This window comes from Halyomorpha halys, unplaced genomic scaffold (assembly GCF_000696795.3).
Source record: "Halyomorpha halys isolate HHAL.00 unplaced genomic scaffold, Hhal_1.1 Scaffold278.1, whole genome shotgun sequence".
NCBI classification, from domain to species: domain Eukaryota; kingdom Metazoa; phylum Arthropoda; class Insecta; order Hemiptera; family Pentatomidae; genus Halyomorpha; species Halyomorpha halys.
In genome coordinates this window covers 101311-126428 of record NW_027109219.1, presented here as the reverse complement: position 1 = coordinate 126428, position 25118 = coordinate 101311, and the positions used below count along the sequence as shown (strand labels likewise).

The following is a 25118-nucleotide window of genomic DNA, read 5'->3' as shown; positions in this document are numbered from 1 at the left end:
TAGGCAAAATCAATTTTCTTGGCACACTCACTTATTTTTCTTCCATTTATTTAATTTATTCAATATAGAATTATTGTACAGTTATATTTGGACTCCTTAATTTATTATTTATATTTTTTCCACTGATTATCTCATGAACATATAATATTTTTATATTTTTTATAATGTAGAAAACCAATAAAATGTGTTGCAAAAAAAAAATTTATTTAAATGAAAAAAAAAAAATGATTTTGACTTATTGTTTTAAAGATGACTTATTGTTTCTAATGGACCAGATACTGCTACCACCTCAATTTCCATTTTCGCTCCCTAAAAAATAAAAGTAATGATGAATAAATATAATTTCAAATGAAAGGTAAGTATTTCACTACTAAAAACTAGATAAAAACTGTTAATTTAACTCACCCCCGGTAGCTTTGCAACCTGGATACATGACCTTGCTGGGAATGGTTCCTTAAAATCTATCCAAAAAGTTCAAAATATATATATTATTACATATACTAAATACAACAAAAGAAAAAAAAGAACCTTGTTTAGAAGTACTGATAAGAAACACACCATTGCAGTTGGAAAATTATTCCGTCCTAATGAGATAAGTATTAAAAGATTGCAAAAGCAAACACGATTTTAGCAATGTTAAATTATTTAATAATCTGAGTAAATAAAGCTTCATTTTGAGAGCCAATTACTTTTGACTTTGTTATTTTATTTTCTCATAAAATACTGCGCATAGTTTAATAATGTTATTAAGATATGGAAGGATTGCAGATCAACTCACTAGGTAATGGTAGCATTTAATTTAATTATTATAGATTTAAAAAATAACATTCATTAAAAATAATAAAATATAAACTGAAATTATAGAAAAATCTCTTTTAAAAAGAAATATTTATTAAAAGTTTAAGATAACAATAATGGAGACATAAATAATAATAATAAGTGAAATACAATAATAGGCAAATGTCCCTACTACAAAGATTTTGTATTTGGATGGAAAACTATGGTGGACACAACTCACTTCAACCTTCAGAGAAGAGGGCATGCTCCTAGGTGGCCTCCAGACAGAAGAAGACAGAGGGCATCTTCGGAACAATGACTATAGTTAAATCATCATGTTGATGTTAATACATGTTTATTAGCATACCCCGCAGGTAGTAGTATCATACTCTGCATAATTAGCTAATGGTCCAGTTACTCATTTTTTTGGACCCAAGGATAGAAAAAAATTAATAAATAATTATATACAGACGGACCCTGTCTCAATCAATAAGGAGATGGTCAGTGTTGCAGACAAGAAAAACAAGAATTAAAAAGTATCAAGTATTAGTTAAGAGCTGATGTTTTGACCCACATTGAAGGTCTTCATCTGGGCTAAAAGATAAAGATACAGAATAGCTGAAGCTCATTTATGAGTATAAAAGTGATATATATACATATATGGAAAATTTACAATAAAATAAGACATAAAAAGTAAGAAGGTAAAAATTTATACAAAAATATAATCATAACTGATATGACAATGAGAAATTATCTGATAAATTAATAATGTTGAGGATATTGTAATTGACTATTTATTGCTAAGTCAGTAATTATATCTTTTTGTTTTTTAACTTTCCTACAATTTCTGTTTAATTTTAAGTCAATTTTTCGTATGTACATATGTCTTCTTATACTTCTACCTTTATGACAGCTTTTCTATTTGTCACTCTCATGCTCCTACATTAGCTTCACCTGCTCTGTAAGTTTTTTTTGTTTTAGTAAGTCCTCATGGAAGACCTGCACAAAATGTTGACTTTTAATAAATAGTTGACACTAGTGTTGTTTTTCTAAACTGGAATCTGGACAAATCTCTTTATTTACATAAATACTACTTTATGCAAAATTGAAATTATGAAGAGAAGCAAACTGGAAAGTAATTGCCTAAAACAGGCAGGTCTGGAGAAGGCTGGTTCAGGCAGCCAAAGATTTTTCAGCTGGCTCGACAGACCTTGTCTACTACCTTCCAGTTTGCTGCATGCAGCTCTTTTCTATCTTGTTTTTGGCCCCCTATATTGTCTCTTGCCAACTATAGCCACATATCCTTGCATTCATACCATAAGATATTGACGGATCAGTCTCTGTAAGCAGTTCCATGTTAGTCCTTCTCCTCCATGTGCTAAGGCTTTGATTCCAGATTACTGCTGTAATTGTGCAGAGGACTTCTCTTTTAAATTTCCATATTCTGCTTTCTAGGGTCTCGGTTAGAGCCCAGGATTAGATTTCAGAATGTAAATGCTGACTTTATCACAGGATTGTACACCATAAGCATTATATTTATAGAGATTTTGGGGATTTCAGAATTCTTGAAAAATAGAAGAAGGCTCAGTTTACACTTATAGCTATACGCTAGAATATCTCAGTCATTTAATGAGGTTATAGCGGAGTCAAGGTATTTAAACTGTCTACTTTCGAAAACAATTAGCCATTCTCGCAGGACTAGTGAATTTTTTGGCTTACTATCAAATATTTTTATCTTTGTTTATTTAGAAGCCGATTTTTTCTGTTTCTGTTATCAGGGACTTAGAGAGTCTTTCAATATCCTGTTAGTTACTCCCAAGGACAACAATGTCAGCCACATACAATAGGACTTTGTGTTCCATTCCAACATGTCCTCAGACCTTTTAAGAGAAGTGCTTGCTTCCATAGTTATTCTCTGTTACCCACTTCAGACAGTGATTGAAATGAGACATTACCTCTTCTCATGCTTTATTGTCATTCATTCCTCAACTTGTCTTTCACCAACTTCAAATTTTAAATCATTCTCCTCACGACATTCAACCCATCTGCCATCACGACATTCATCAACAACTGTATCATTCACCGAAGCAACAGGCTTTAGACCCTAAATCAAGGTAGAAATCATCTGTCAGCTGGTTTCATCTGTTGATACTTCATGGATATTCTCTTTCCACAACAATGATTCCATGAACTGGATATGGTCTTTGCCTTAACAGCCTCCCAGCTGTAACTAAGAATGACAAATCTTTGGGATTCAAATTTTTAAATGATGTAATGATTGTTGATGTTGACAGTAACAGAACTTGATTTTTTGAATCACTCTTTGGTCTAAAGAGATAGATACAGTTTGGTGAAAAAACATCGCTGTTATTTTTCCGTCATTGCTCAACAAATCGCACTCATTTGGATGGCCAGGGCAGTACTCGAAAATGAGAATGGCTTTTTGTTCCAGATTCTTGGATTCCAAATGCTTTTTCACTGATAGAATGTATTCATCATGAAACCATTCATTACAAAGTATAACATTCATCCAAGTTTTTGCCTGACCTTTATAAGGAACAGGCAGTGTGAAATTTTTGAAAGCGCTAGACTTTTTTGATTTTCCAATCACAAGCATCTGAAGCTTATGATTTCCTATTGCATTGGCACAGGGCATGAAAGTTATTCGCTATTTAGATATGTTTCAGCTTGTGGCTTGAGCTTCGTTTTTATGGACAAATGTATTTTCTGGTAGAAGTCTCAGAAATTTCTGCTTTCATCAGCATTGTAAATCAGTCCAGGAACAAGATTTTTAGCTGTGATTATTTTACAAAATTTCTGCTTAAATGGCACACCACCAAACTATCACATGATAATTTTTCTCCAGTTTTAGTAAGTTAACGGATTCCATGCCTTTTTCTGAATTTGTCAAGCCAGCCGTCACTTACTTTGAAATCAGTTACATTAGGATAGATTTATTTATTTTTTACACCACTTCGGATTACCGAAGGTCGGATCACTCAAATTACACTGTATCTTTTTTTATGAAGATCTGCTCCTTCCCCTCCCAAATCCTGATTAGTGGACACCTATTCTAATTTCTCTAATTTAGCAGGATATGATTTCATTATTTTGTAAGCCAACAGATGGAGTGTAATTACCATATTGACACAACACACTCACTTATAAGCTTCTTTAACAACTACATTCATACATTGCACCTTCTTTGGAATAGGATAGATTTTCATAAATTTTCATTATAGAATTTCAGTGATAATGATTAATTTAAAATAAAAATGTTTCAGATATTAATCTTATCAAATGACAAAGATCAAAACTGAAAATATGTCAGATTGAGAAAAGATAAGGGAAGGTTTTTTTGTTTTGTTTTTTCTTATCCCTAAAAAGTTTGAAGAAATGTTAGTCAGAGCCTTTTTAGAGGAAGCTCTTTATTTTTCCTCAGACAACCCTTTAGTTATTATACTAAAGCATCTTCTAATCTCCTACAATCCTCCTACTATTATTCCTTTTTTGGTTATTTTATACTTAAAATTCATTATGATGAGAAGATAGTTGACCCTGGATAATTTATATGAAGAGAAGATGGTTGGGGGTGCGGTTAAAGTATAACACAAATAAGTTGAAAAACTTATTTAATGGTGCCAATGTTTATTTTTTTTTATTATATAACTTTATATTTTTATTTCCTTAATCATGTTATTTTACTTACATATTTAATTACTTATATATGTATTATTTTCCACTTCTTTCATTACTTTATTTTTATTAATTTTCATTCTGTACAATTATTTATTTTAATCATTCTATATATATTTTCTTTTTTTATTATTCATTGATTTTTATCTTGCTCTTTGTTCTTAGCCATGGTGAAGGCAAGCAATTCTGGCCGAAACGTTGGCACTATTAAATAAGTTTTTTCTAACTTATTTGTGTTATTTTCTGACCAAACCCCAACCATCTTCTCTTGATACTTAAAATTCATTATTCTAAGATAATAATTTTAGTAGTGCTGAAATTTCTCAAATAAATATTAGACCAATATTCTCATTTTTCTCAATACCATAACTTAAGAATATTGGTATTATTCTTATTCTTATTTATATTATAAATTGTATGCTATTCATAAAAGAAAACAGTTTGAAATTTTAAAATTTTTAGTAGTGAAATTTAATGTTTTTTATTATCACAAATTTACTAAATAAGGGTGATATAAAATATCAAAGTACCTTTTCAGTGAATATTCAATTTAAAGAGGTTACAAGGGATCATCAGAGACTGATTAGCCATCAAGGTAAGAAATTGTTTTTGGAGAGATATAAAGTTTGTAATGATAAGTTTATTTCAGGCTATTCCATTGACAGAACGGGTATTAGGTTTATTAAGATAATTTTATTTGCAAAGTGATAACAAGAGTTGAGGATTCTCCATTTAAGGATTTCATAAAAAGGAAATTAAATTATTTTATTTAACCTTATTTCAATGAGAGTATTTTGGGTCCAATGGACCTGATAAAAATCACATAAAGAAATTTGTTTTTGGTGGTTAGTTGAGAATGTAGAGTATTTGTTATGTAAAAGATAAATAAGCAGGAATCAATGAGTAGGTTTAAGGCTTAATGGTATCATTTGAGGATTTATGTAAATCAGTTGTCCAAATATTACCTTGTTAGCAAAGTTGGATATGGTGAATCATTAAACATGCAAAGTATGTAAATTTAAAACTCTTGAATTAAATTAAATTAGTATCATTTTTATTAAAACAATCGAAGGGTCTAACTACAAAACTGGTATTCTCCACTGCAGCAAATTTTATATAAAGAAATTAAAAACCTTTAATAAATCAAAGTTTCTAAACTTGATTTTTTTAAAATTTAATCTTGTCACACAATATTACATTTAAAAAAATGAAAAATTACAAATTTAAAACTGGTTTTATTAAAAAACTTAGATTTTTAAAAATTTTAACAATAAAATTTATAGAAATGGAGAATGACATTTTTGCAATTAATTATTCTATAACAAGAAAGTACACTTTAATTATTAAATTAAAATGAAATTTTCTTAATATAATTTAATAATATACTTAAGAAATGCAAATCAAAGAGTGTATACCCACATTTTTTATAAACTTCATTGACAGCTCCAAAATCATTCATGTCTTCCAGAAATACAGTACTTTTTATCACTGAAAAAATTAGCAAATAGAGTTACACTTTTAGGATTGGATTAGTTAAGAAACAAGTGATAATTTTAAGATTTTTTTTTTCATTTTATTCCCTTAAAGCCCTTCATAAACAATACAACTTTGTTTATTAAATATTTCTTGTAATCTTTGGATTAGGAATCAATATAAAATTTGGTTCATACATTTATAATCTTAGCAAAGGTCTAATAAACTTTTAAAGTTTTCAAAATAGTGCAGTTGTGTAATTTTAGACCATTAATATAAAAAAGGGTAAAATGTTACAAATGTCATTCAGAATGCTATACCCTTCAAGGCCTTTTTGATTAGAGTCAGGCTGTGACAGATAATTATTTATTCATTTATATAAGCCACGGATTGGCTCTGGGATTGCGAGACTCTAGTGAGGTACATCCAGTCTTTATTTAATGGTTATCCTTAATTGGGGAAAACCCTGGTGGTTGAATATAATCCTAACTAAATCATATCTTTGCACTATTGTTGCTCTAAAAGCAGTACTTCCTTACCAAGTCCTAAACCCAGACCCTTCGAGTGTTTCTGTTGTCCAGGTTTTTTAGGCTATCAAATTATTTGCTCATAAATAAATGGATCTGAGTAATTAAAAAAATAAAATTTATATTTGGAATAGTAAAATTATTAAATTAGTGGACAACCAATCATTTAATATCAGAGGAAATGTAAGGAATAGTTTACCCAATTGTAATCAAAATTATTACTACTATAGTATAAAGTGGGATTGGGAAGAAAGAAAAACTAATTTTTTTGTATTGACTTATCAAAGTGGAGGAAAGTAATGATTTTGTTATCAAATATTCGTTTTATTAAAAAATAATGATGATTTGCCTAAAAAATGTCAGTATCAAAGAAAATGAAAATCTGTATTGCTAAAACCCATGATGGGTCAAGAGCCCATCACCACTCTGTAAGAAAGTACTATTTCTTGAGCAACGGTTGTGCAAGGAGGTGATTTGTCTATAACCATGCTCAAGTGGCAGATTTTTCCCCCTATTAAGGGTATCTTACATCATACATCTGCCACAGCGCGTGTCCAACATTTGAACCCGGGTCCTTGGAGTTAGTATAATTAACAAGAAGAGAATAGAATTAATATAATCAAAATTGAATTATTAAGATGAAATATTGTGTATTAAGAAATTCTATATTTTTATGATTGAAATCAGAATTTGTCAAATTAAGTTTTGTAATGGAAAACCCATCAAAATTATTAGGCAATAAGATAATTTAGGAAATGTAATGTCAAAGCCTGAATAAAGAAAAAACTTAAAGAAGGTAACAAATTAAATAAATTATAGAATGCTGACTTAGTGCTGACCACAGAACAAAACCTTCTTTCCTTATTGAATCATAACCAACATCCCAACTTCTTGGAATTTCCCACTAAACAATTCTTTGGTCTCACAGCAAAATATTATATCACTTTTGCTAATCTTGAAAAAGTCAAATTGTAATTAACATTTTTCCATCATGTGATTCTGTCGTAATGAACTTATTACAATATAACCTTTATTTTTTCACAAACTAAAAGAAAATGGCTTAGAAATTTTTTCCTAATTCTAAACATCAATAAATGAAACTTTGAAGTGTAGAAATATTTCTTTATAGGAAAAAGTTATATTAACATCTGAACACAGAATTGGGTGCTTCATGTATTTCTAATATCAATTTTTAATTCAATCATGAAGATACATCTGAAAAAGTAGTAACAAAATGATGAAACGGTTTCACATAATTGTGTCTCTAGGCTCTTATAAAATTTAGCTATGTTAGCATTTTATAATAGAGCTATGTTTGAGAAAAATTGAGTAAGAAACCCCATTAATATATTCTTATATTATAAGTAGTATAGTCCCAAATAATCACATTGGAGAAATAAAATGTCAACAAATATGAATTAAATTATGACGTAATTGATAATTTATTAATCTTAATGAGAGAGATTCCATGTAATATTCTTACAAGTTTTGGTAGAGTTTATAGAAGATTATATTGACAGCCTATAGGATATATTGTTTATATAAGAATTAAATTTATATTACTATCAGAGCTATTATATAACTTCTTATCTCAGATAAATAATATCTAATTTTAATATGTGTAGAATAGAATATAATGAAAACTGCAAAAACCTTTGGAGAGTGATGAATCAGCTGCAAGTAAAATATTTTCAAGATTCTTTATGGCTTTCTCAGCTTCAGCAGCCACTCCTCCAGAAACCAATTTCGAGCTATCTTTATCCATTCCAATACATCCAGAAACATATATTGTTTGGCCAATTTGAACTGCCTGACTAGTAAATACATAGATTTATGATGAACTAATGTTAAAATATGCAACATAAAATACATTTTTGAAAAATAAAGTTACTTGTATGGTCCAAGTGGTCTAGATGCATTTGGAGTTGAAATTATTTTTCTTATTAAACCAGCCATTGTCTTAATACAACTTCTCTTGATGAGTGATATTGGTTAACTGAATTCAGAGGAAATAAAACTGACTGACCTTGCAGCCTTGATCCTATAACTTATCATTTTAATACTTTATCAGCATTTTATTTTAAGACTCATAAGATAACAATGAAATTAATGATGATATTAATACGAGTTCATTAAAAAAATATCAATAATAAATCTCATTGAAAACTAAAGCAAATGAAAAACAGTAAAATATAATATAAAATTTAACTTCTGTATATATATTATACATTTCATATGTAAGATTACCCCAAGTTGGTATATTCATATATACAAGGCAATTCTAATTACTACAAGGTATTATAGTAACTTTAATATATAAACATGGTATAATTTTTTTTTTTTTTTCCTTACCTCCTAAAACAAATTACAATATATACAAAGGAAATATATGTGTATATATTGTAATTTGTTTGTATATGACATAATGCACGTATGATAATGTAGACATAGTATAAAATGTAAAATATCTTCATATATTTGGAAACAGCTAAATAATGTGTATCATTCACATTACATTTCAATAGTCATAGTTCTATTCAAGGATGAAAGGGGATTTCTCACCTAAATTATAAATATAAACGGCAACGAAGTTTTAATTCTGATCAGGAAAAAAAATTATTTAAGGAATTTTAATCAATCAATACTTAATTGTTTTGAAATACTGTTTCTAAACGTGAAATAGTTGGGAAAAAGACCACAAGAGTGCATTACAATCTACCTATGTTTACAAACAAAAGGTTTCAGTAAGGTTTCTGCAACCACGTGAGGATTTCACTTTGACAGTTTACACGTTCAGTTTTTATTTGCCAAAATGACATCTGGAGAGAAACCTAATTTTGATTCGAACCTTGATGGACATGTTAAAATTCCTCAAAGTGTCTCTATCAAGCCGTTTATTAGAGCAAGAATGGATGAAATAGAAGCATTAACACAGTTAATTGGTAATGTAGCTTTGAATAACCCTATTTAATGACCTATTGATGTCGATTGGGATATTTAATTACAAGTTATGTTTTACAGAAACTCCTAGTAACAATATATTTCTGAAGCATCAATTTCCTAAACATATGAGGAGGAGGGCAATGAGTCAAAACGTTAAACGGATTCCCAAAAGATTGAGAGAACATCAGATTGATATGGTGAGTGTGATTTGATGGCCTTGTTAACCAATTTCCTTTAATATTAAATCTTAAGTCCTACCATGTCATTTCTATTAGAACTGTATTAGTTGTATTATAAATGTCACATACTCATTATCATGAAGGAGATGGTCAGGTCTGTGGTTAAGGAGAAAGAAAAAATAGTTATTTACTATTTATTTATTTTCTATCCACATTTCGACTCATGATGTAGGTCTTAATCAGGGCTGCAGGGTGGAGGTATAAAGAAAGACCACTCAACTCTTGTTTACTTCTCCCTGTGTTCTTCATTGACCATACCCCCCGACCATCTTCTTATTGTAATTTGGTGTTCTTTCTATCTAGGTACATATACCTATATATCATAAATCATAGTATTATAAAAATTCTAAATACAATGTTCCAGTAAATAGATTCTGGATTAAATCTATTTTCTCATTTATAATAATTGAAAAATATTGTGAAGTACAATGAATACAATAGTACAATTGAATACAGTTATTGTGAGCTTGTACTCGCTTACATTCAATGAGTAAATCCATCATTATTTGACATCATAGAGTAATTCTTATTTATTGTTGACCTAAACTGATAGGATCAGTTAGATGTGTGTATATTCCTTTTTAGTGAGCGGAAGTTGACAGGTGTGATCTAAATTCACTAATTTAATAATAAAATAATTATATGAAATAATGTTTACTTTTGTTTTTAAATTAGTGCTCATTTTTACCAAATCTGAAAAATTGGCATGAAATATATAAAAATTAGGAATATTTTATGAAAACATATAAACCTATCGTAAAAAAGTCATATTTTATAAGATTCTTTATGAGTTTTAACTTTTTAGCACTGTAGTTGTGTTCATAGAAACTTTGTATCAAACTTTAGCTTCCATGCAATTGTTTTTCCTTTTGTACTTTGTAATTATATCAAAGGACATCTATCCATGTTTTCACAATGTGAGACAAAGAATGTCTTATTCATCTCCATAAGAAACTTATGTAAATAGCAGCAAGCTAAAGTTACAGTACTGATTTCAAGTAGCTGGCCATACGGAGTGTTTAACAGAACTCTAAATTATCTGGCCAATTTTCTAAAAGCATTTTGCACAACTGAACAAGGTGAAGATTTCTTGTTGAAAACAATTTGTGTTTCAAGATACTTTTTTTTTGGAATAGAGTTATCTAATTTAGTATGTAACAAAAAAAAGATGCTTTACCCACTATGAAGACAAATGGGAAATTTCCAATGCTGTTGGCATAAGTGAAGGAGGAGGGAACAAATAACTGTGTCTGTTAGATAATACTAAAGCTAATGAATATTTTCTACTAAAGTGATGTTTGTGCTACAGAAATCTTAGTGCCAAAAGGAAAGTATTACTGACTGTCTACAATCAGGAAACATTTTGTCCTCAATCACACCTCATGGAAATAAGAAAAAAAGGTGGGGATTCGATTGCGAGACAAAAGCAAAATTAATAAATCTTCAGCCAATACAAAATATATTATTAGTGAAGGTAAAAAATAATGTGAGAATTGAGCCACATAGGGACTCTGAAAAGTAACAGTTCATGAAATCCTCCATAAAACCAGTCCAGCTCGTCTTCCTCTACATCAAGCCTAATTAGCCAATCACCACTGATGTGAGACACAGCTGAAAGTTCAATTAATTATTTAGCAAATTTCATTGATTTGTGATATATTATTTAATTATATTAAAAAGTGTATAGTATTGAATTTAATTATGTCAAAACTCTTATTATTGTATATTTTCCCCATTTTATAGAAATATTTAATAATTATATATATATATTAATATAGCCTTATTTTTGGTTAAATGTGTACTATAAAATATTTAGTAGTTTCTAAAATTTAATGTATGTTGTGCTGTGAAGTTCTGTTCTTCAATCAACAAATTCATACTATTGCATATTAACATCTAGTCTCATGTTACACAGGTCACCAAAGAAACCTTTTTTCTTTCATTAGAGATTTTCTCTTACATGATGTGATCTTATTTTTGGTTTGCGGTCAGAAATTTTAATTTTAATTTAACTTAACAGAACCATTTTGGTGCATTAATATTTACAAAAAATCCTAGTGTTATGGCAATCTCATGCAAATATTTGTAAATTTATGAAATTCTTTCTTATAGAATATCTTTTTTGTTTGTTGCAATAGAGAGAAAAGTCTGGAATACGAGAACTACCTATCAAGAGGCCTCGAAGAAAGTATCGTAGGAGACCCCAAAACCTCCTTAGTGAATATAACAGGCGCCAGAGAGAGTTTGTGTGGCTCGAAACCCACATATGGCATGCAAAAAGATTCCATATGGTTGAGAAGTGGGGTTATAAACTTCCTCATTTTCCCAATGACAAATGTTACAGAGCATGTTATCGGGCTACCACAAAACATTGCCTGATACAGGTATAAATTTGTCTGTTATCATTTAGTTTTAATTGTTTTCTTTTCTTCGCCATATTATACAATAGATTATCTTTTTAATTATCCTTACAGGGGATAATTATGTGAGGTATACCTACTAAATATGAAAATCTTCATTCCTTAACTGTATAAAAACAAGCTCTGAGCACTATCAACAAACATTATTTAATATAAATGGTAAAGATACTTTTCTGTTAATTCTTGATTGTAAATATATCTGGCCCTCAGTTTTACTTCTTATGATTTGTTATAATTTAATAATTGTTCGATGATGGTAAGATTTTTGTACCAAAATGTCTACACTATTCATAACATCTGATAAGAATCTTAAATTGTATATTATTATTGAATAGCTACTATCCTATCTTTTCTCACAAATTACATCACTTAAATTTTTAAAAAAAAGTGCTGGAAAACTATGTTGTGATTTATTAATTTGTTGACTTTATTAGATTACTATTGTAGTTATTAATTTACTGCTATTGGTTATGATCTTACTAAACTTTTATTTTATGATCCTTCTAAATCAATATTTTTATTAAAAAAATCTACCGTTTTTTTAATGAAGTTAGTTTGGAAACTTATAAAATCAAAATTACTTGAAGGGCTCAAAGATTATTATCTGCACAATATTTATATTGAAGCACAAATATGTTTAGAAAGTCATTTATGAAATGTTTAAAAAAAAAACTGTTGCATCATTTTTTTTTTCAAAACAATAATCTTAATGCAATTGTTTAAATATACCAAAAATTTTTATTTTATATTTCAATTTTTATTTCTTAATTGTACTCAAAATTGTAATATTGAAGGAATAACCTCTAATATAACCATTGTTGAAGCTATCCCTAAAAACTTAGATTACGAATGAGAGATCCTATCATATGGTTAAAAGATAAACAAAAAGTTCAATAATTGCATACTGTTCAAAATATTCCTATGGGTGATATATCTTAAAATAATCATTTATAATACTAAAAGGTTACTATTAAAATAGCTTCTTGTGCTTTTTCTTGAATAGTTAAGATGCTTAGTTTTTTCGCACCTTGTTGGTAGTACTATTCCCATCAGCATTATGATGGGACCTGATTTCTTTTGTTTGTATGAATCAGCTTCGTAAATTTACAAAAGTTTTGGTTGCATAGGATTTGATTGAGAGATCTGTTTCTCCTTCTCTGGGACAAATTATTGATCATCGAAAATCTTACACTACTTACATTAATCTTCTGAAGGTCCTCATTTTGACTCTAAATTAAGTAAAGAAATGTGCACCTCTTCTTGGTGCACTTCTAAATTGTTGTGTATGAACCGCTTCAATGATTGTTTTATAATTTATCTATATTTTTTCTAGGACATATCTTTCTACTGTTGCATAGAACTTCGTGGCTTATTGAATGATATTGTTGAAGGTCTGGAAAATCATACTAGCACTGAATGTGGACTTACTTTCGGTTCAATATACAATCAGTCTGGGAAACCAGAGGGGCATGTTACGTTTTTCAAATCAGGAAAATACCCTTATGAAGCCATTGGAGAAATAAGTTATATTTGGCAGCCTTGTTCTCAAATACCAGCAACAGACACTAGGGTTCTATGGCTATGGTCTCATCCATCATTTTATTCAGAAATTTTGGAAGAATTGATAAAATCTTTCAGTTTTGAACTAGAAGAAAACCAACATTTAAATTTAATGGAAGAAGATGATGAAAAAAATGTTGAAGCTATAAAACTAGAATTAAAAAATATACCTTTTGCGAAATGTCCAAAATACAAATCAAAGGTGAACTCTGTTGAAATGATCCTTCTTAAGGATACACTGAACCGGTTCCGACTGACAGGTCCTCTTTCACAGTCACTTATAACTAGTGTTTTCAAAGAAATAGACTTATCTAAAAGGACTAGCAAAGATTGGACTAGTGAATTTAAAGATAAAATAGACATTATTGAAAAACAATTGTCATTTTGGGATAAAATAAAAAATATTGGACATTCAGGAGAGCTTCCATCAAAGTTAGTTTTTGGTTTGATTGCAGTTGATCCAAGGTTAACTATGCCAGCCCATAGAAACAAAGTGGATGGGAATATTTCAGGTATGAAACTGACACGTTTTCTATCATTGTTTGTGAAATCAATATTCTATTACTTATATACTTTTCATTTAGATTCGAGTTATGAACAACCTCTTCAGATTCTGTCCATTGAAGAAGGCTTATCCTATAGTCCACTATGGTTCAGCCACGTGCGTGACGAAGTATCTGCTAACAAATTATCAACTCAACATCTGAATAAGTTAAGATCTGAAAAACTGATTCCAGGACTTGAGGTCGAATTGAAAAATGAAAATATTAATGACTTTCCAGCTGTACCTTGCCTATTTATACAAAGACCTGGGACTTATATGGATGGTAAACCTTTAGGTATGTATTTCAATAAAATTTTAACTAAAACAGTCCAAGATTTGAATACTATTAAATCTAAAGGTAATTTGTCTGTGAAATCATATAGCAATTCATTAACAAGGTATAAAAAATTTTTTAAGGTCATGTTGAATTTTTTAGTCTTGGTATTTGGTAATCAGTGCTATTATAAAGCCAAACATATCAGTTTCTGACAGAAAAATCTTTACCTTATTATCAGTGGTATAGCTGGGGAGAGTGTTCAAGGGGACAGGACCTCTTCCTGAAATTTCCGATTTCTCTGGTAGAATAAAAGTTTTGAACAAAATTAAAACGTGTGCTCTTCCGATCTCAGGCCAGATTTTATCGGTAAAAAAATAATTATTAACAAAATTAAACATTTTTGGTGCATAGCTCAGAAAGTATAAGATTTTTCTGAGTTGGTAAACTGAATGTCTGCGCTTTCAGCATATACTAACAGCATTTAGATTTAATGCCCTTATATGGATGAAATATTGAGTTTAAATAAAGACTTGGTGAACTCGAAGTTTCACCAATCACTGTCTAAACCCAAATTAACGAGATCAATCATAACATAAACATCCCACCTACGTTCCGGCCTACATCTCCTAAATTTACCTGTCAGTTTAGTATTTATTAACATTTTAGGTACTCATTGTTACTAAACCTACTAACTTAACGAGCGTTCCTTATTCATCCCAATGTCTTCACCTTAATGTACCGTGTGTTGTTCACAAAACTTGGCATTGTGTAGCTTTTTAAGTTCTCCAGTGTTACTACTATTAATTACTAATCTTTTTTTCAGTCTGAATATTTTACTCAATACTTTTCAAAAACCATAAGACACTGTTCCTTACTAAATTTAATAGGCCTTATTTCAAAAATTCGTTTTTAGTATTATTAAAGTGTAATGTACTGACAGGATACAGTGGTGGATGGGATATCATAGTACCTGCAGGTTATGGCCAACCCGTTTGGCTTGGACTCGTAATGCATGGAGGTCGAGCTGGAGGTCTTAAAGAAACAGCAAGTATTTTAAGAGAGGCTGGGATGTTAAGTTGGCATCCTGATACAGCTGCAGGAAGATTGGAGGATATAAAGAGAAAAAATGAACTAACTGAAAAGTTTTACAGGTATCTAGTAATGTTAATATGTTTTCTACTTTATTATAGACTTGGTGAAACTAAGTTAGCGATATTCATTTAACAACCATTGAATCATTTATTTCAGAAACCCATTAACAGTAGTTTTTTTTTAGAATTTGCATTTCTTGAGAATTAGTATCTTTTATGGTAAAGGCATACTTTTAAGCAGAAACCCATTTTCTATAATTGCGTTCTATACTAACTAATTTTCAGATAAAATTATGTTCAATGCAGAAATATAATTACTTTTTGTTAAATTAAAAAATGTTTACTTTCCATACTGTGTTTCGTTTGTCAAAAGTTTAAATAAAGCAAAATATTAAAGCTAAGTTTAAAAATGTACATTTTTGTCTGTAAAAACATTCTAAAGCAGACACTCACTAACAATAAAATTTTAAATTAGCTAAAAACAATTGGATGGAACATTATTATTTAATCATAGACTACATCCATTTTGAGAAGACATTCTCTAATACCCTAATTGTTTTAAAGCAAAATATAAATTAGAAAAGATCGAAGGATTTTCTTTGATTCCCAAACATTAGGAAACTTGCACTTAAAGTTCTTAAGGAAACGATTCAATTTGATAATTAATGAATGGCAGGAATTATCAATAATCTAGAAATTAAAAAAAATAAAAATAATTGCTTCCCAACCATTATTGGTCAATAATATCAACATTATTATATAATATAATTCAAAATTGTAAATGGACATTAAATTAATTTTTATTTTTCCCAGGCTTCCTCCTGCAAAGAGACCTAACTACGTGAAGCTTGGATTTCCAACCCCATTTCACTGTCCTTGGAATGTTTTGATCAATGATTGGACAGATGGTGCACACGAATCATTCTTTGTTCTTCGCAATATAAGACATTTGCTAAGTTTAAAAAACAAATTGAAGAAAATTAAGGATAAATTGTCTTTTGAACCAACTCCTACAATGACTTCAGCTATAGTTGGAGTGATGATTACCTTAAAAGGAAAGGGAAACCTGGAAAATAATGCTTATATTTGTATTCCAACTAAGTCTGACTTGGAAAAACTTAAAGCAAATCGCAATTTCAGCGGTCCATTTGAAGAAAAACATAGAGATGTTTTAAAAGATGATAGAAAAAGTACCTCAGATGATCACAAAAAACTGTTGAAGAAACTTTCAAGAAGGAGGCGCAAGAATCGAAACCAAGGAAATGTGTCAGAATGCTCAAAATCGGATGAAGTCGTCTCCGAGCACAGTGAAGTAATGAAGCGACTCTGGCTGCCTGAGTGTACAACAGTAAAAGAATTTGGTTGTAGAACTGTTTTAGGTTTTGTTGTTAATGGTGATTTTTCTTTCACAAGTGCCAAGAGTTCTGGTGTCGGCTATGTTTGTTTTAAGGGTTTACTCACCTTACTTCAAGTTTTTGAAGAATTTGAAAAACATCGATTTATATTAGTTCGTAATCATAATAGTCTTCAATATAGATTTGCTACTATTAAAATAATTTGTTGAGTTTTTAAATGAAGTATAATTCATTAGTTTAAATCTTTTTTTTTTCTTTTCTGAAGCTTACCTGATAACATTGGTAATAAGGCAGAAAATGAACTAATGGAATGGGATAATTTAAAACATGATGGGATGAAGATATATATTACAAATTTAAAGTTTTAAGGAAATTAGTTTTTTTTTAAATTAATTTTGAAAGACATGATCTATCCAATGTACAGAGAATCTTGCATTGTTCTGATATTGACATATTAAGATGAACACATGAAACCTTCAGTCCTATAAAAAATTATTTTTCCAAAATTTTTTAAATAGCATCTTACATCTCCTCATCTCTTCAATATTTCCTTGTTTCTGATTTGTAAAATATTCAATTTTGGCTAGTTTTTAGTTATGTCTCCAGAGTTATTTTGGTTGTAAAGGACAGTCAAATTAATGGTTAATAACTGATATCTCTTAGTACTAAAAAAAATATATTGTGCAAATTAAAAGTATTACTGGCCATTGACTGTTAAAAAATTAACACATCAATACCTTTTTTTATATTGTATATTTAACTATAATATATATATTTTACTGTAAATGTTGTACATAACTACAAATATATAATTGATAAAGAAAGCTCTATGATATTTTAAGATGATATCTATGAAACAACATCCCTTTATTCTCAATCAAAAAAATATTATTTATTTGACTACACTATTTTATCCTTTTTAAGACGCAACTTATCCATGAGTGTTGTTACAAATAGATAATCAATTATGCTAATTCCTAGCAAAAAAATAAATTATGTTGATTAATAAAAACTTAATTTATTATAACCTCTCTTTTTATTTGTTAAATAGATTATTATTATTTTAATATCCTACATTTTCTCGTGAAATTATTTCTATAACATAGATTTTATAGACATTTTTTCTAACCTCAAGTTCTGAATAAGTCATGAATGACTACAAGGCCAAATTAACAAAACTTAATTTCATAAGTGAAAAAAAAAAAAAAGGGAGGAAGAAATTTTACAGAGGAAATTTCACTATTAGGTAAGTTTTACACGGAATAATCAATTTAATGTTAGATCATATATTGGATAAGCTTTTTTTTTTTTTACATATAAGAATTAAGAAAAGAGAAAAAAATTATGCTGTTAATATTTGTACAAGTATGGTAAAACCACAAATAATGGCTGTGGGAAAAACAGAAGACATGGGTAACTAATGACCATACATTCAAATCCACAACTAAAATTGAAAGTGTGAACAGCAAAACCATGCTTTACCAAATGCGTATAAAATTGATGATTAAGCAGGAAATAACAGCATATTACTTATAATTGTTATTTTTAAATATTTGTTCAACAGCACATTTCTTATAATTTTTTTGATACAGGAAAGTCTATACCACAATCCTTTTAGAATGTACAACTTGAAAAGGAGCATGGAACCAGAAATTAATTGTTTCTGAAACACATAATTATTGTTAATATTGGAGTTATCTTGAAATTCAATAGATGATACAGAATTTGAAGTACATTTTTAAAGGTAAGTTATGCTAAAACCAATTTTAGATAATTATTAAAAACTAGTTTAAATGATACACTTAAAACTTATTTGATGAAAAATGGGTTCTTGTAAAAAAAAAGTAATAAAATAATCTCAACAAATTTTAAAAGTTCCAATTAGGCTTTTATTTTCTGATTCAATGTAACTTTTGATTTAAAAAAACATCTTCAAAATAATTAACATTAAAACATATCATAGATAAAAAAAAAAAAGTTTTCCCAGAAAATAAACTTAAACATAAACAGTTAACCAAATTAAATATTTTTGCCTCTTAACTAATGGAAGACTTGAAGCTTATGAAAGCTTTTAACAATTTGTATTGCATCTAAATTGCTTGAAAATGATGCTGACTACGTAACCCATTGACATAATATGGAGGGAAAAAATATTGATATACAATCCTTACAACTCTTTACAATTCACAGATTAATTATTGTAAATAAAACAAGAACAAGTGACTAAGAAATCTTTTATTATCATCTACAAATTTATGCCTCAGATTTAACACTATGTTTGTAAATATAAGGTATCAACATCTAAAAGAATTAAGGCTATTTAAATTTATTTAATTGATAATATTCATCCCTAAACTGCCTATTTACAAAAATGGGACACTGTACTTAAAATATATTGTATATTACTTCTAGTTAAAATTGATTGGAATAGCTCCTAAGTTTCACTCAAAGAACCCCTTAGAGGCCTAAGCAATTATTGCTAGAACTGGAAAGACTGAAAAAACATTGTAACATAACTTATTTAAATTAGAAATTATACACAGAAAACCAGACAGTTTCAGTTCATCGAAATAATTTGGACTAAAGTTAATCAGTAAGCAAGCTTAATTAAAATTTCAATCAGAGTTTGAAATAAATTTTTGCGAGAGGAATGTCATGAATTCCAGGACTAGATGAAAGTAGGAATTGGATTCCTGAGAAACTTAAAAATAACAAATAAATAAATAAAAATAATAGGAAAATTTAATTATATGACAATGATTCACAGAATCAATGTTCCCTTCAATTTTTTTCCCTCCCATTATTAACTCTTTATAGAATAATATAATAAAAATTAATAAGTAAAATAGCATTATAATAATGCTGAGCAAAACACAAAATATTTTACCATTGATAAAAGAATGGTTAAACAAAATAAAGAAAAGAAAAAGCCAAATAATTGACTAATTTGGGAAGAGCCAGCAGAATTGAGAGTTAGACTTTGTCTGGTGAAGTCATGTGCTTCAGAGGAGAATAAACAAGTGGAATATGAAATATGCTGTAAGACTCATTCCAGGTGCACAAAAGTGCCTGGGCAGTAAGGGTGGGAAAGGAATTTGTACCAATCTTAAATCACACCATGTGAAGGGTTTCACTCTTTATTAGTTATAGCAGGAATCTATTGAGGAGGAAGGACTTTCTCAACAAAAGTCTTCAGGTCAGACATTTCCTGAAAATATAAAGAAAAAAAGTAATTTTAAAATATTAAAAAAAAAAAAAAATAGTGGATAAGAATTAAATTAAGACAACAGTAAAATTACCTCATCAGTAGAGCTATGCCCAAGACCCCGGTATGTTTTAAAATCTACATTAGAAGAATACTGTTTAAGATATGAAGCTGTCATTTGACCCCATTTGTAAGGAACAAGAGGATCACAATCGCCATGGCATTGAATAATTGGGGTTTCTCGATTTCCTTTGATAGCCTAAAATAAAAAGTTCATCAATAAAACGATAATAAAAAGTGATAATTAAGAAGAATTAACACTTACGCCAGGGAATTGTTTATGAAGAGGTAACCAGCAAGACAGTGCCATAACACCACCTAACTGGCCAGGGTAAGTGAAAGCAGAATAGAGGGCTAATGCACCTCCCTGAGAAAAACCACCAATTACAATTCTCTCAGATGGAACACCTGAAAAGTTCAAAATCAAAAATGAAAACTTATTTTAACATAAATCAATAGTTAGCTGAAAAAAACTTAACAATAACATATTTCTGTAAGATTCTAATGCTTATCCAATACTTTGTAATTAAATAAAACAAAATTGGTATTTATTTGAAGATATGAAAGTGTAATAATAAATCATTCTAGTATTTAGAAAAAATGAAGCCATAAAAGGAATGGTCTTCAAAAGGAATGTTTTATAAGGAACCCCTCATTCAATCATAATAATTAGGATCTCCTCAATCCCAAAAATCATAAAATTTGTTTTTTGACATAAATGGTCAGATATTTGTATAAAAAGAAGGATACTGAACAATATAACTGGAAACACTTAGTAAAAATTATTTCTTGGATCAGAACAAGCATATTTCACCTATATAGATATGAATCTACATTAATTAAAGAAAAATTTTAAATTTAAAACTACAAAAGACAGAAACTTCAAATTTGCAGAAAGATGTAGTTGATTAATCCAAAAATGTGTACAAGATATAATCCGATTTTATTTGAATATGGAGGAAGAAAACCTATGGTTAACCTCAATTATCAGAAAAAATGGATGAGTATACAGAAAAATTAAGTTAAAAAACGACATAGATTGGGACTGGGAATACACAGCTTTTGGCTATGTATGAAACAGAAGACCCAAAGCAGCTATATTTTCGTAACTTAGTTATAAATCTAACGAGGCCTATCTTATGCAATGTCACATGGAAATTTCAATTGGATCTGTCCGAACAATTTTATTGAAAGCTGCCAAATATTTTTCATTTAATTCATTATGATAATGGCAAAAATAATTTCCCAATTACAGCTAGCAGACCTCTTATGCCTTTGGCCTCTGAAGAATTACAAATGACATGGAGTTAACTTTTTTAATTTAATATTTATGTAAACTAAATAAATGTATAATAAAAAAACCCTTACTGGTTTAAATATAATAAAAAAATAAAAATAAAAATGACGACCCACAAATACATTTTAAATATTTAGACAGTATTTAAATAAAAGTATTCCTAATCAAAGGAGAGGGGTAGCTGAGTGTACTCACTGCCTTACTAGGCACCGTGCTACTAACTCCTAGAGGACACAGGTTTGAATCAGGCTGTGACAGACAAGCACTAAGTCATAAGTTACTGTAGCTTTGAGAGCTCCTTGGACCCAACTAGCCTCTATAAATTGGGGACAAATCTGAGGGCTTAAAAAAATCACCTAGCACAACCGTTGTTCAAGAAACAGTACTTCCTTACAAAGTACTGAACCCCTGACCCTTCATGGGTTGTAGAGGTACAGATTTTTATATATGATTTCAATTTCTAATCAAATAATGGTCAAGCTCTAAACGATGAATTGTAAAGATAACCGATAGGAGATAAAATTCTGAAATAATATGATTACATTAAATGGCAAAAAATTATTATAAATCTATTAAAACATAACCACAAATCCTTTAATAATGATAAAGAATAGTGCTTTTGTTACTTGTGTAGACCGGTGCCCCTTTTTTGTTGTAACTGGTAGCCATCAAGGAAACACATAAAAAAAGGTCTATGTTGTTGTTCTAAATGTAATTATATTTTAATAACAACCCTGATACAATAAACTGATTTACATTTATGCAAATTTAGGTCCAACTTCATATACATAAACCTCGTAGAATGTCAAGAAATGTTTTTACCAAGTTTTTTAAAGTAATTTCATCAAATATCACTTCAGGATCCAGCTAGGTCCAGTAGTGAAAACGTAACACTGGCAACATACTATGACAAATGACGCAATTTGAAAAACATTTAAAAATGTAAATTGATATTTTATATTTATGTATTTTCATTAAAAACTAAAATATTTAAATAAATTAACAACTAAAGATTTTGAAATTTTTTTTGTTGAATTTTGAGGGTTACCGATATTCAAATAATGCATTTAAAAAATATTTTTCTTATAATGCAATCTCCCATTTTTTAATTATAATTGAATGGCACAGAGCACATTTCATTTTATTTCTCACATTTATTATACATCTATTCTTAATGATTAATAATTTTACGATGGTTCAGTAAAAACTCAGCAACTATCCTTGAAATATTTCCTTTTTTGTTAAAAAAAAATAAATAATAAACTATGTTTCTACATTATTATCAATCTATAATTTAGAAATTACTTATAAAATAGATTGAAAATACATAAATAACTAAACATTTTTATTTGTGATTGCAGCACACAAATTAACTTCTTAAAACTATATTATCATGAAAAGCAGAATTGACTTAAAAAGTAAATTGAAACCAAAAAAAGTTCCATTTTAGACCCTAAAAAATGTTTAACAATTTTTTTAATACCATTATTAATAAAATCTTCCATAATAGCAGAGGTTTTTCCAAGCATAACTTTTTGATTACCACATAATTTATTCGACTAAATCTATTTTTCAAATAGACCATGTTTTATCATATATTCATTCATTTCTTCACCATAAGTCTTACTTGAAAATAAGTAAAGTTTTTAATTTGTACTGATAATTGAAAATACGATAGGATTCATGATGAGTAGATAAAAACTTAGCAATCTTACAAAGATATTTCTAAATGTTACTTTATAGTGATAAGAAGATTTTGTGATAGTGAATCAGAGAAAAAATAGTTTTTTATTAATGAACCCAATAGTTAATTGACACCATACCTGCACTTATTTCTGCATTAATTAAAGCATGGACACTTTCAGAGGCTTTTTTAATCCCTGGTTCATCTTCTTCTCCAGATGCATCAAGCGACTTCAAGTCAAACCATGAAGGCATTTTTAAACCACTATTAAGTGTTACTTTTATGGTAGGCCTACATATATTATAAAATAATTAATAAATATTGTACACAAATAATCATAATTAATAGAAAAGTACTAAACACTTTTAGGAATTTTACTTACGCTGTGGGGCAAATAACTTTGGTATAAGCTGGCCGAATAGCTGCAATTGCACTTGCCCATCCATGCCTGAAAAAAAATTAAAAAATAGCAGTGCTTCCGACTGATATGCTAAAGATAAACAAAAATATTCATATCTTTAAACATAGTTACCCCGTATCGCCCAGACCATGGAGAAAGATAACCTGTCAAAAAAAAAATAAAAATGACATATTTTCAATATTTAACGACTCCAAAAATAATAAGTGCTATAAAAATGAATAAAAAGAAATCCATGTCATAAAAAAAACTTTATACATGAGTTAAGGATGAAAAAATGGTCTTAGAAAATTACTCACTGTTGCTGTATGTTTTGCTGTAGCAGCAACTATCACGGGAGAAGCCGACATATTTACTTCCAAATTAAGACTGTTAACAATCAATATTTATATTCCCAGGATTGTCAGAACAATAAAAAAATTAGCATGCGTGATAAAATTAAAAATTCTGGGAACCGGTAACCAAAACGCACCGAACACGTCTAATATGGCGCCTGGAACATATGTTCCCTCTCCTAATGCTCTTACATAACAATCTAATTATGGTGAAAAGTCCTGTTTCATCTTAATTGCATTACATAAATCGTAATGAATATTAATGAGCGAACTGTATCGTCTCCTAATACTTTATATTTATATTATTAATAAATGCGGCTCTAATTTGTACTAATTTTCAATGCTATTAAATTTACCATATAATTATTTTTCTTTGATAATAATTACTCCAATTAATGTTTATTTTGATTCAAGTTCAGAGTATTCTTCAATTTTCAAACAAGATACTTTCAGGGGTCAGATTTTTTAGGAAGGTTTGATATTTATTAGTTAGATTGTTTATTCAACTCTTGTAATCATTTCATTGCTACTTTGACAGATGTGCTTATTTAATAGAAAAATCCTGATCTATTAAAGAATTTTTAATTTCAATTATTTAACTTTAAAATTTTATATTTTCCATACCACAGTCCGAAACTGGCAAATGCTTCACTTGTTTCATACCATTTATTATTCACTATGAAAATCTATAAAATAAATTATACTGCATAACTTAATTGGAAGAACTGGACTAATATCAATTGATAGCTTATGTGAAACATCTTCCATGTAAAATTTGTTTTTAATTTTTAACAAAAAATTACCAGTTAATCTCAATATAACATTTTAAGTGAACTAATTCAATTACTTCCAAAAATTCTTTTTTGTGAATTTTTAATTTAATGCCAAAATTATTAAGGATGGTTTGATGTATTGAAAGTCTAGTTTTTGTAGGCACAGGGGTACTTATTTTTCTTGAATAGTGGTATATCTTACAAAAAAAAAATGTTTTTATTTGGAATTTTACATACTCTAAAAATAAGTCCCATAGAATGGAGTTACTTTCTTTACTGAGGTCTCCCTGCAAACTTTCCTAAAGCTATTTTAAGCTAAAGCTAGAGTTTTTACAAATCGACTCCAGGCTTTCTATAGAAAACTTCAAACTCAAAATAAAAAAAAGAATTTTTCAGTAGTACCACTGTTCGAGAAAAGCAGCAATGGATCAAAACAAAAATATC

The 25118-nt window shown here is 28.9% G+C and overlaps 3 protein-coding genes across 4 annotated transcripts; 1 reads left to right on the top strand and 2 right to left on the bottom strand.

Moving 5' to 3' along the window:
• Positions 1-31: 31 nt before the first annotated feature.
• Positions 32-8523, bottom strand: UK114. Its single transcript, XM_014420565.3, has 5 exons — positions 8365-8523; positions 8127-8287; positions 5893-5961; positions 406-461; positions 32-309 (listed from the first exon to the last, which is right to left on the bottom strand). The coding sequence occupies exons 1-5, from the start codon at positions 8427-8429 to the stop codon at positions 244-246; spliced, it is 417 nt and encodes a 138-aa protein (XP_014276051.1). The 5' UTR covers positions 8430-8523; the 3' UTR covers positions 32-243.
• Positions 5420-17619, top strand: Pop1 (POP1 ribonuclease P/MRP subunit). 2 transcript variants are annotated; one of them, XM_014420562.2, is made up of 7 exons: positions 5420-5481; positions 9495-9613; positions 11794-12039; positions 13409-14147; positions 14220-14474; positions 15397-15607; positions 16361-17619. In XM_014420562.2, exons 1-7 carry the CDS (start codon positions 5475-5477, stop codon positions 17109-17111), a joined length of 2328 nt encoding a protein of 775 aa, XP_014276048.1. In that variant the 5' UTR covers positions 5420-5474; the 3' UTR covers positions 17112-17619. The 2 variants fall into 2 exon arrangements, with proteins under 2 accessions (XP_014276048.1, XP_014276047.1); XM_014420561.2 differs by lacking the exon at positions 5420-5481 and adding an exon at positions 9031-9415.
• A 1503-nt stretch (positions 17620-19122) lies between these two features.
• Apt1 (Acyl-protein thioesterase 1) lies at positions 19123-24073 on the bottom strand. Its single transcript, XM_014420573.3, has 7 exons — positions 23866-24073; positions 23681-23712; positions 23531-23596; positions 23288-23439; positions 20433-20575; positions 20202-20366; positions 19123-20110 (listed from the first exon to the last, which is right to left on the bottom strand). The coding sequence occupies exons 1-7, from the start codon at positions 23914-23916 to the stop codon at positions 20060-20062; spliced, it is 660 nt and encodes a 219-aa protein (XP_014276059.1). The 5' UTR covers positions 23917-24073; the 3' UTR covers positions 19123-20059.
• Positions 24074-25118: the final 1045 nt, after the last annotated feature.

Bases quoted from the DNA above. Each gene is read 5' to 3' on its own strand.
- Pop1 (XM_014420561.2), top strand. From the start codon at position 9,286: ATGACATCTGGAGAGAAACCTAATTTTGATTCGAACCTTGATGGACAT. The intron at 9,416-9,494 runs GTAATGTAGCTT...TATGTTTTACAG, and splicing joins AGCATTAACACAGTTAATTG to AAACTCCTAGTAACAATATA. The intron at 14,475-15,396 runs GTATGTATTTCA...ATGTACTGACAG, and splicing joins TATGGATGGTAAACCTTTAG to GATACAGTGGTGGATGGGAT.
- Apt1 (XM_014420573.3), bottom strand. From the start codon at position 23,916: ATGTCGGCTTCTCCCGTGATAGTTGCTGCTACAGCAAAACATACAGCA. The intron at 23,713-23,865 runs GTGAGTAATTTT...TTTTTTTGACAG, and splicing joins CAGCAAAACATACAGCAACA to GTTATCTTTCTCCATGGTCT. The intron at 23,440-23,530 runs GTAAGTAAAATT...TAATATATGTAG, and splicing joins AAAGTTATTTGCCCCACAGC to GCCTACCATAAAAGTAACAC.
- UK114 (XM_014420565.3), bottom strand. From the start codon at position 8,429: ATGGCTGGTTTAATAAGAAAAATAATTTCAACTCCAAATGCATCTAGA. The intron at 5,962-8,126 runs GTTTTTGCAGTT...TAATTTTTTCAG, and splicing joins TGATTCATCACTCTCCAAAG to TGATAAAAAGTACTGTATTT. The intron at 462-5,892 runs GTGGGTATACAC...CTTTTTGGATAG, and splicing joins CAATGAAGTTTATAAAAAAT to ATTTTAAGGAACCATTCCCA.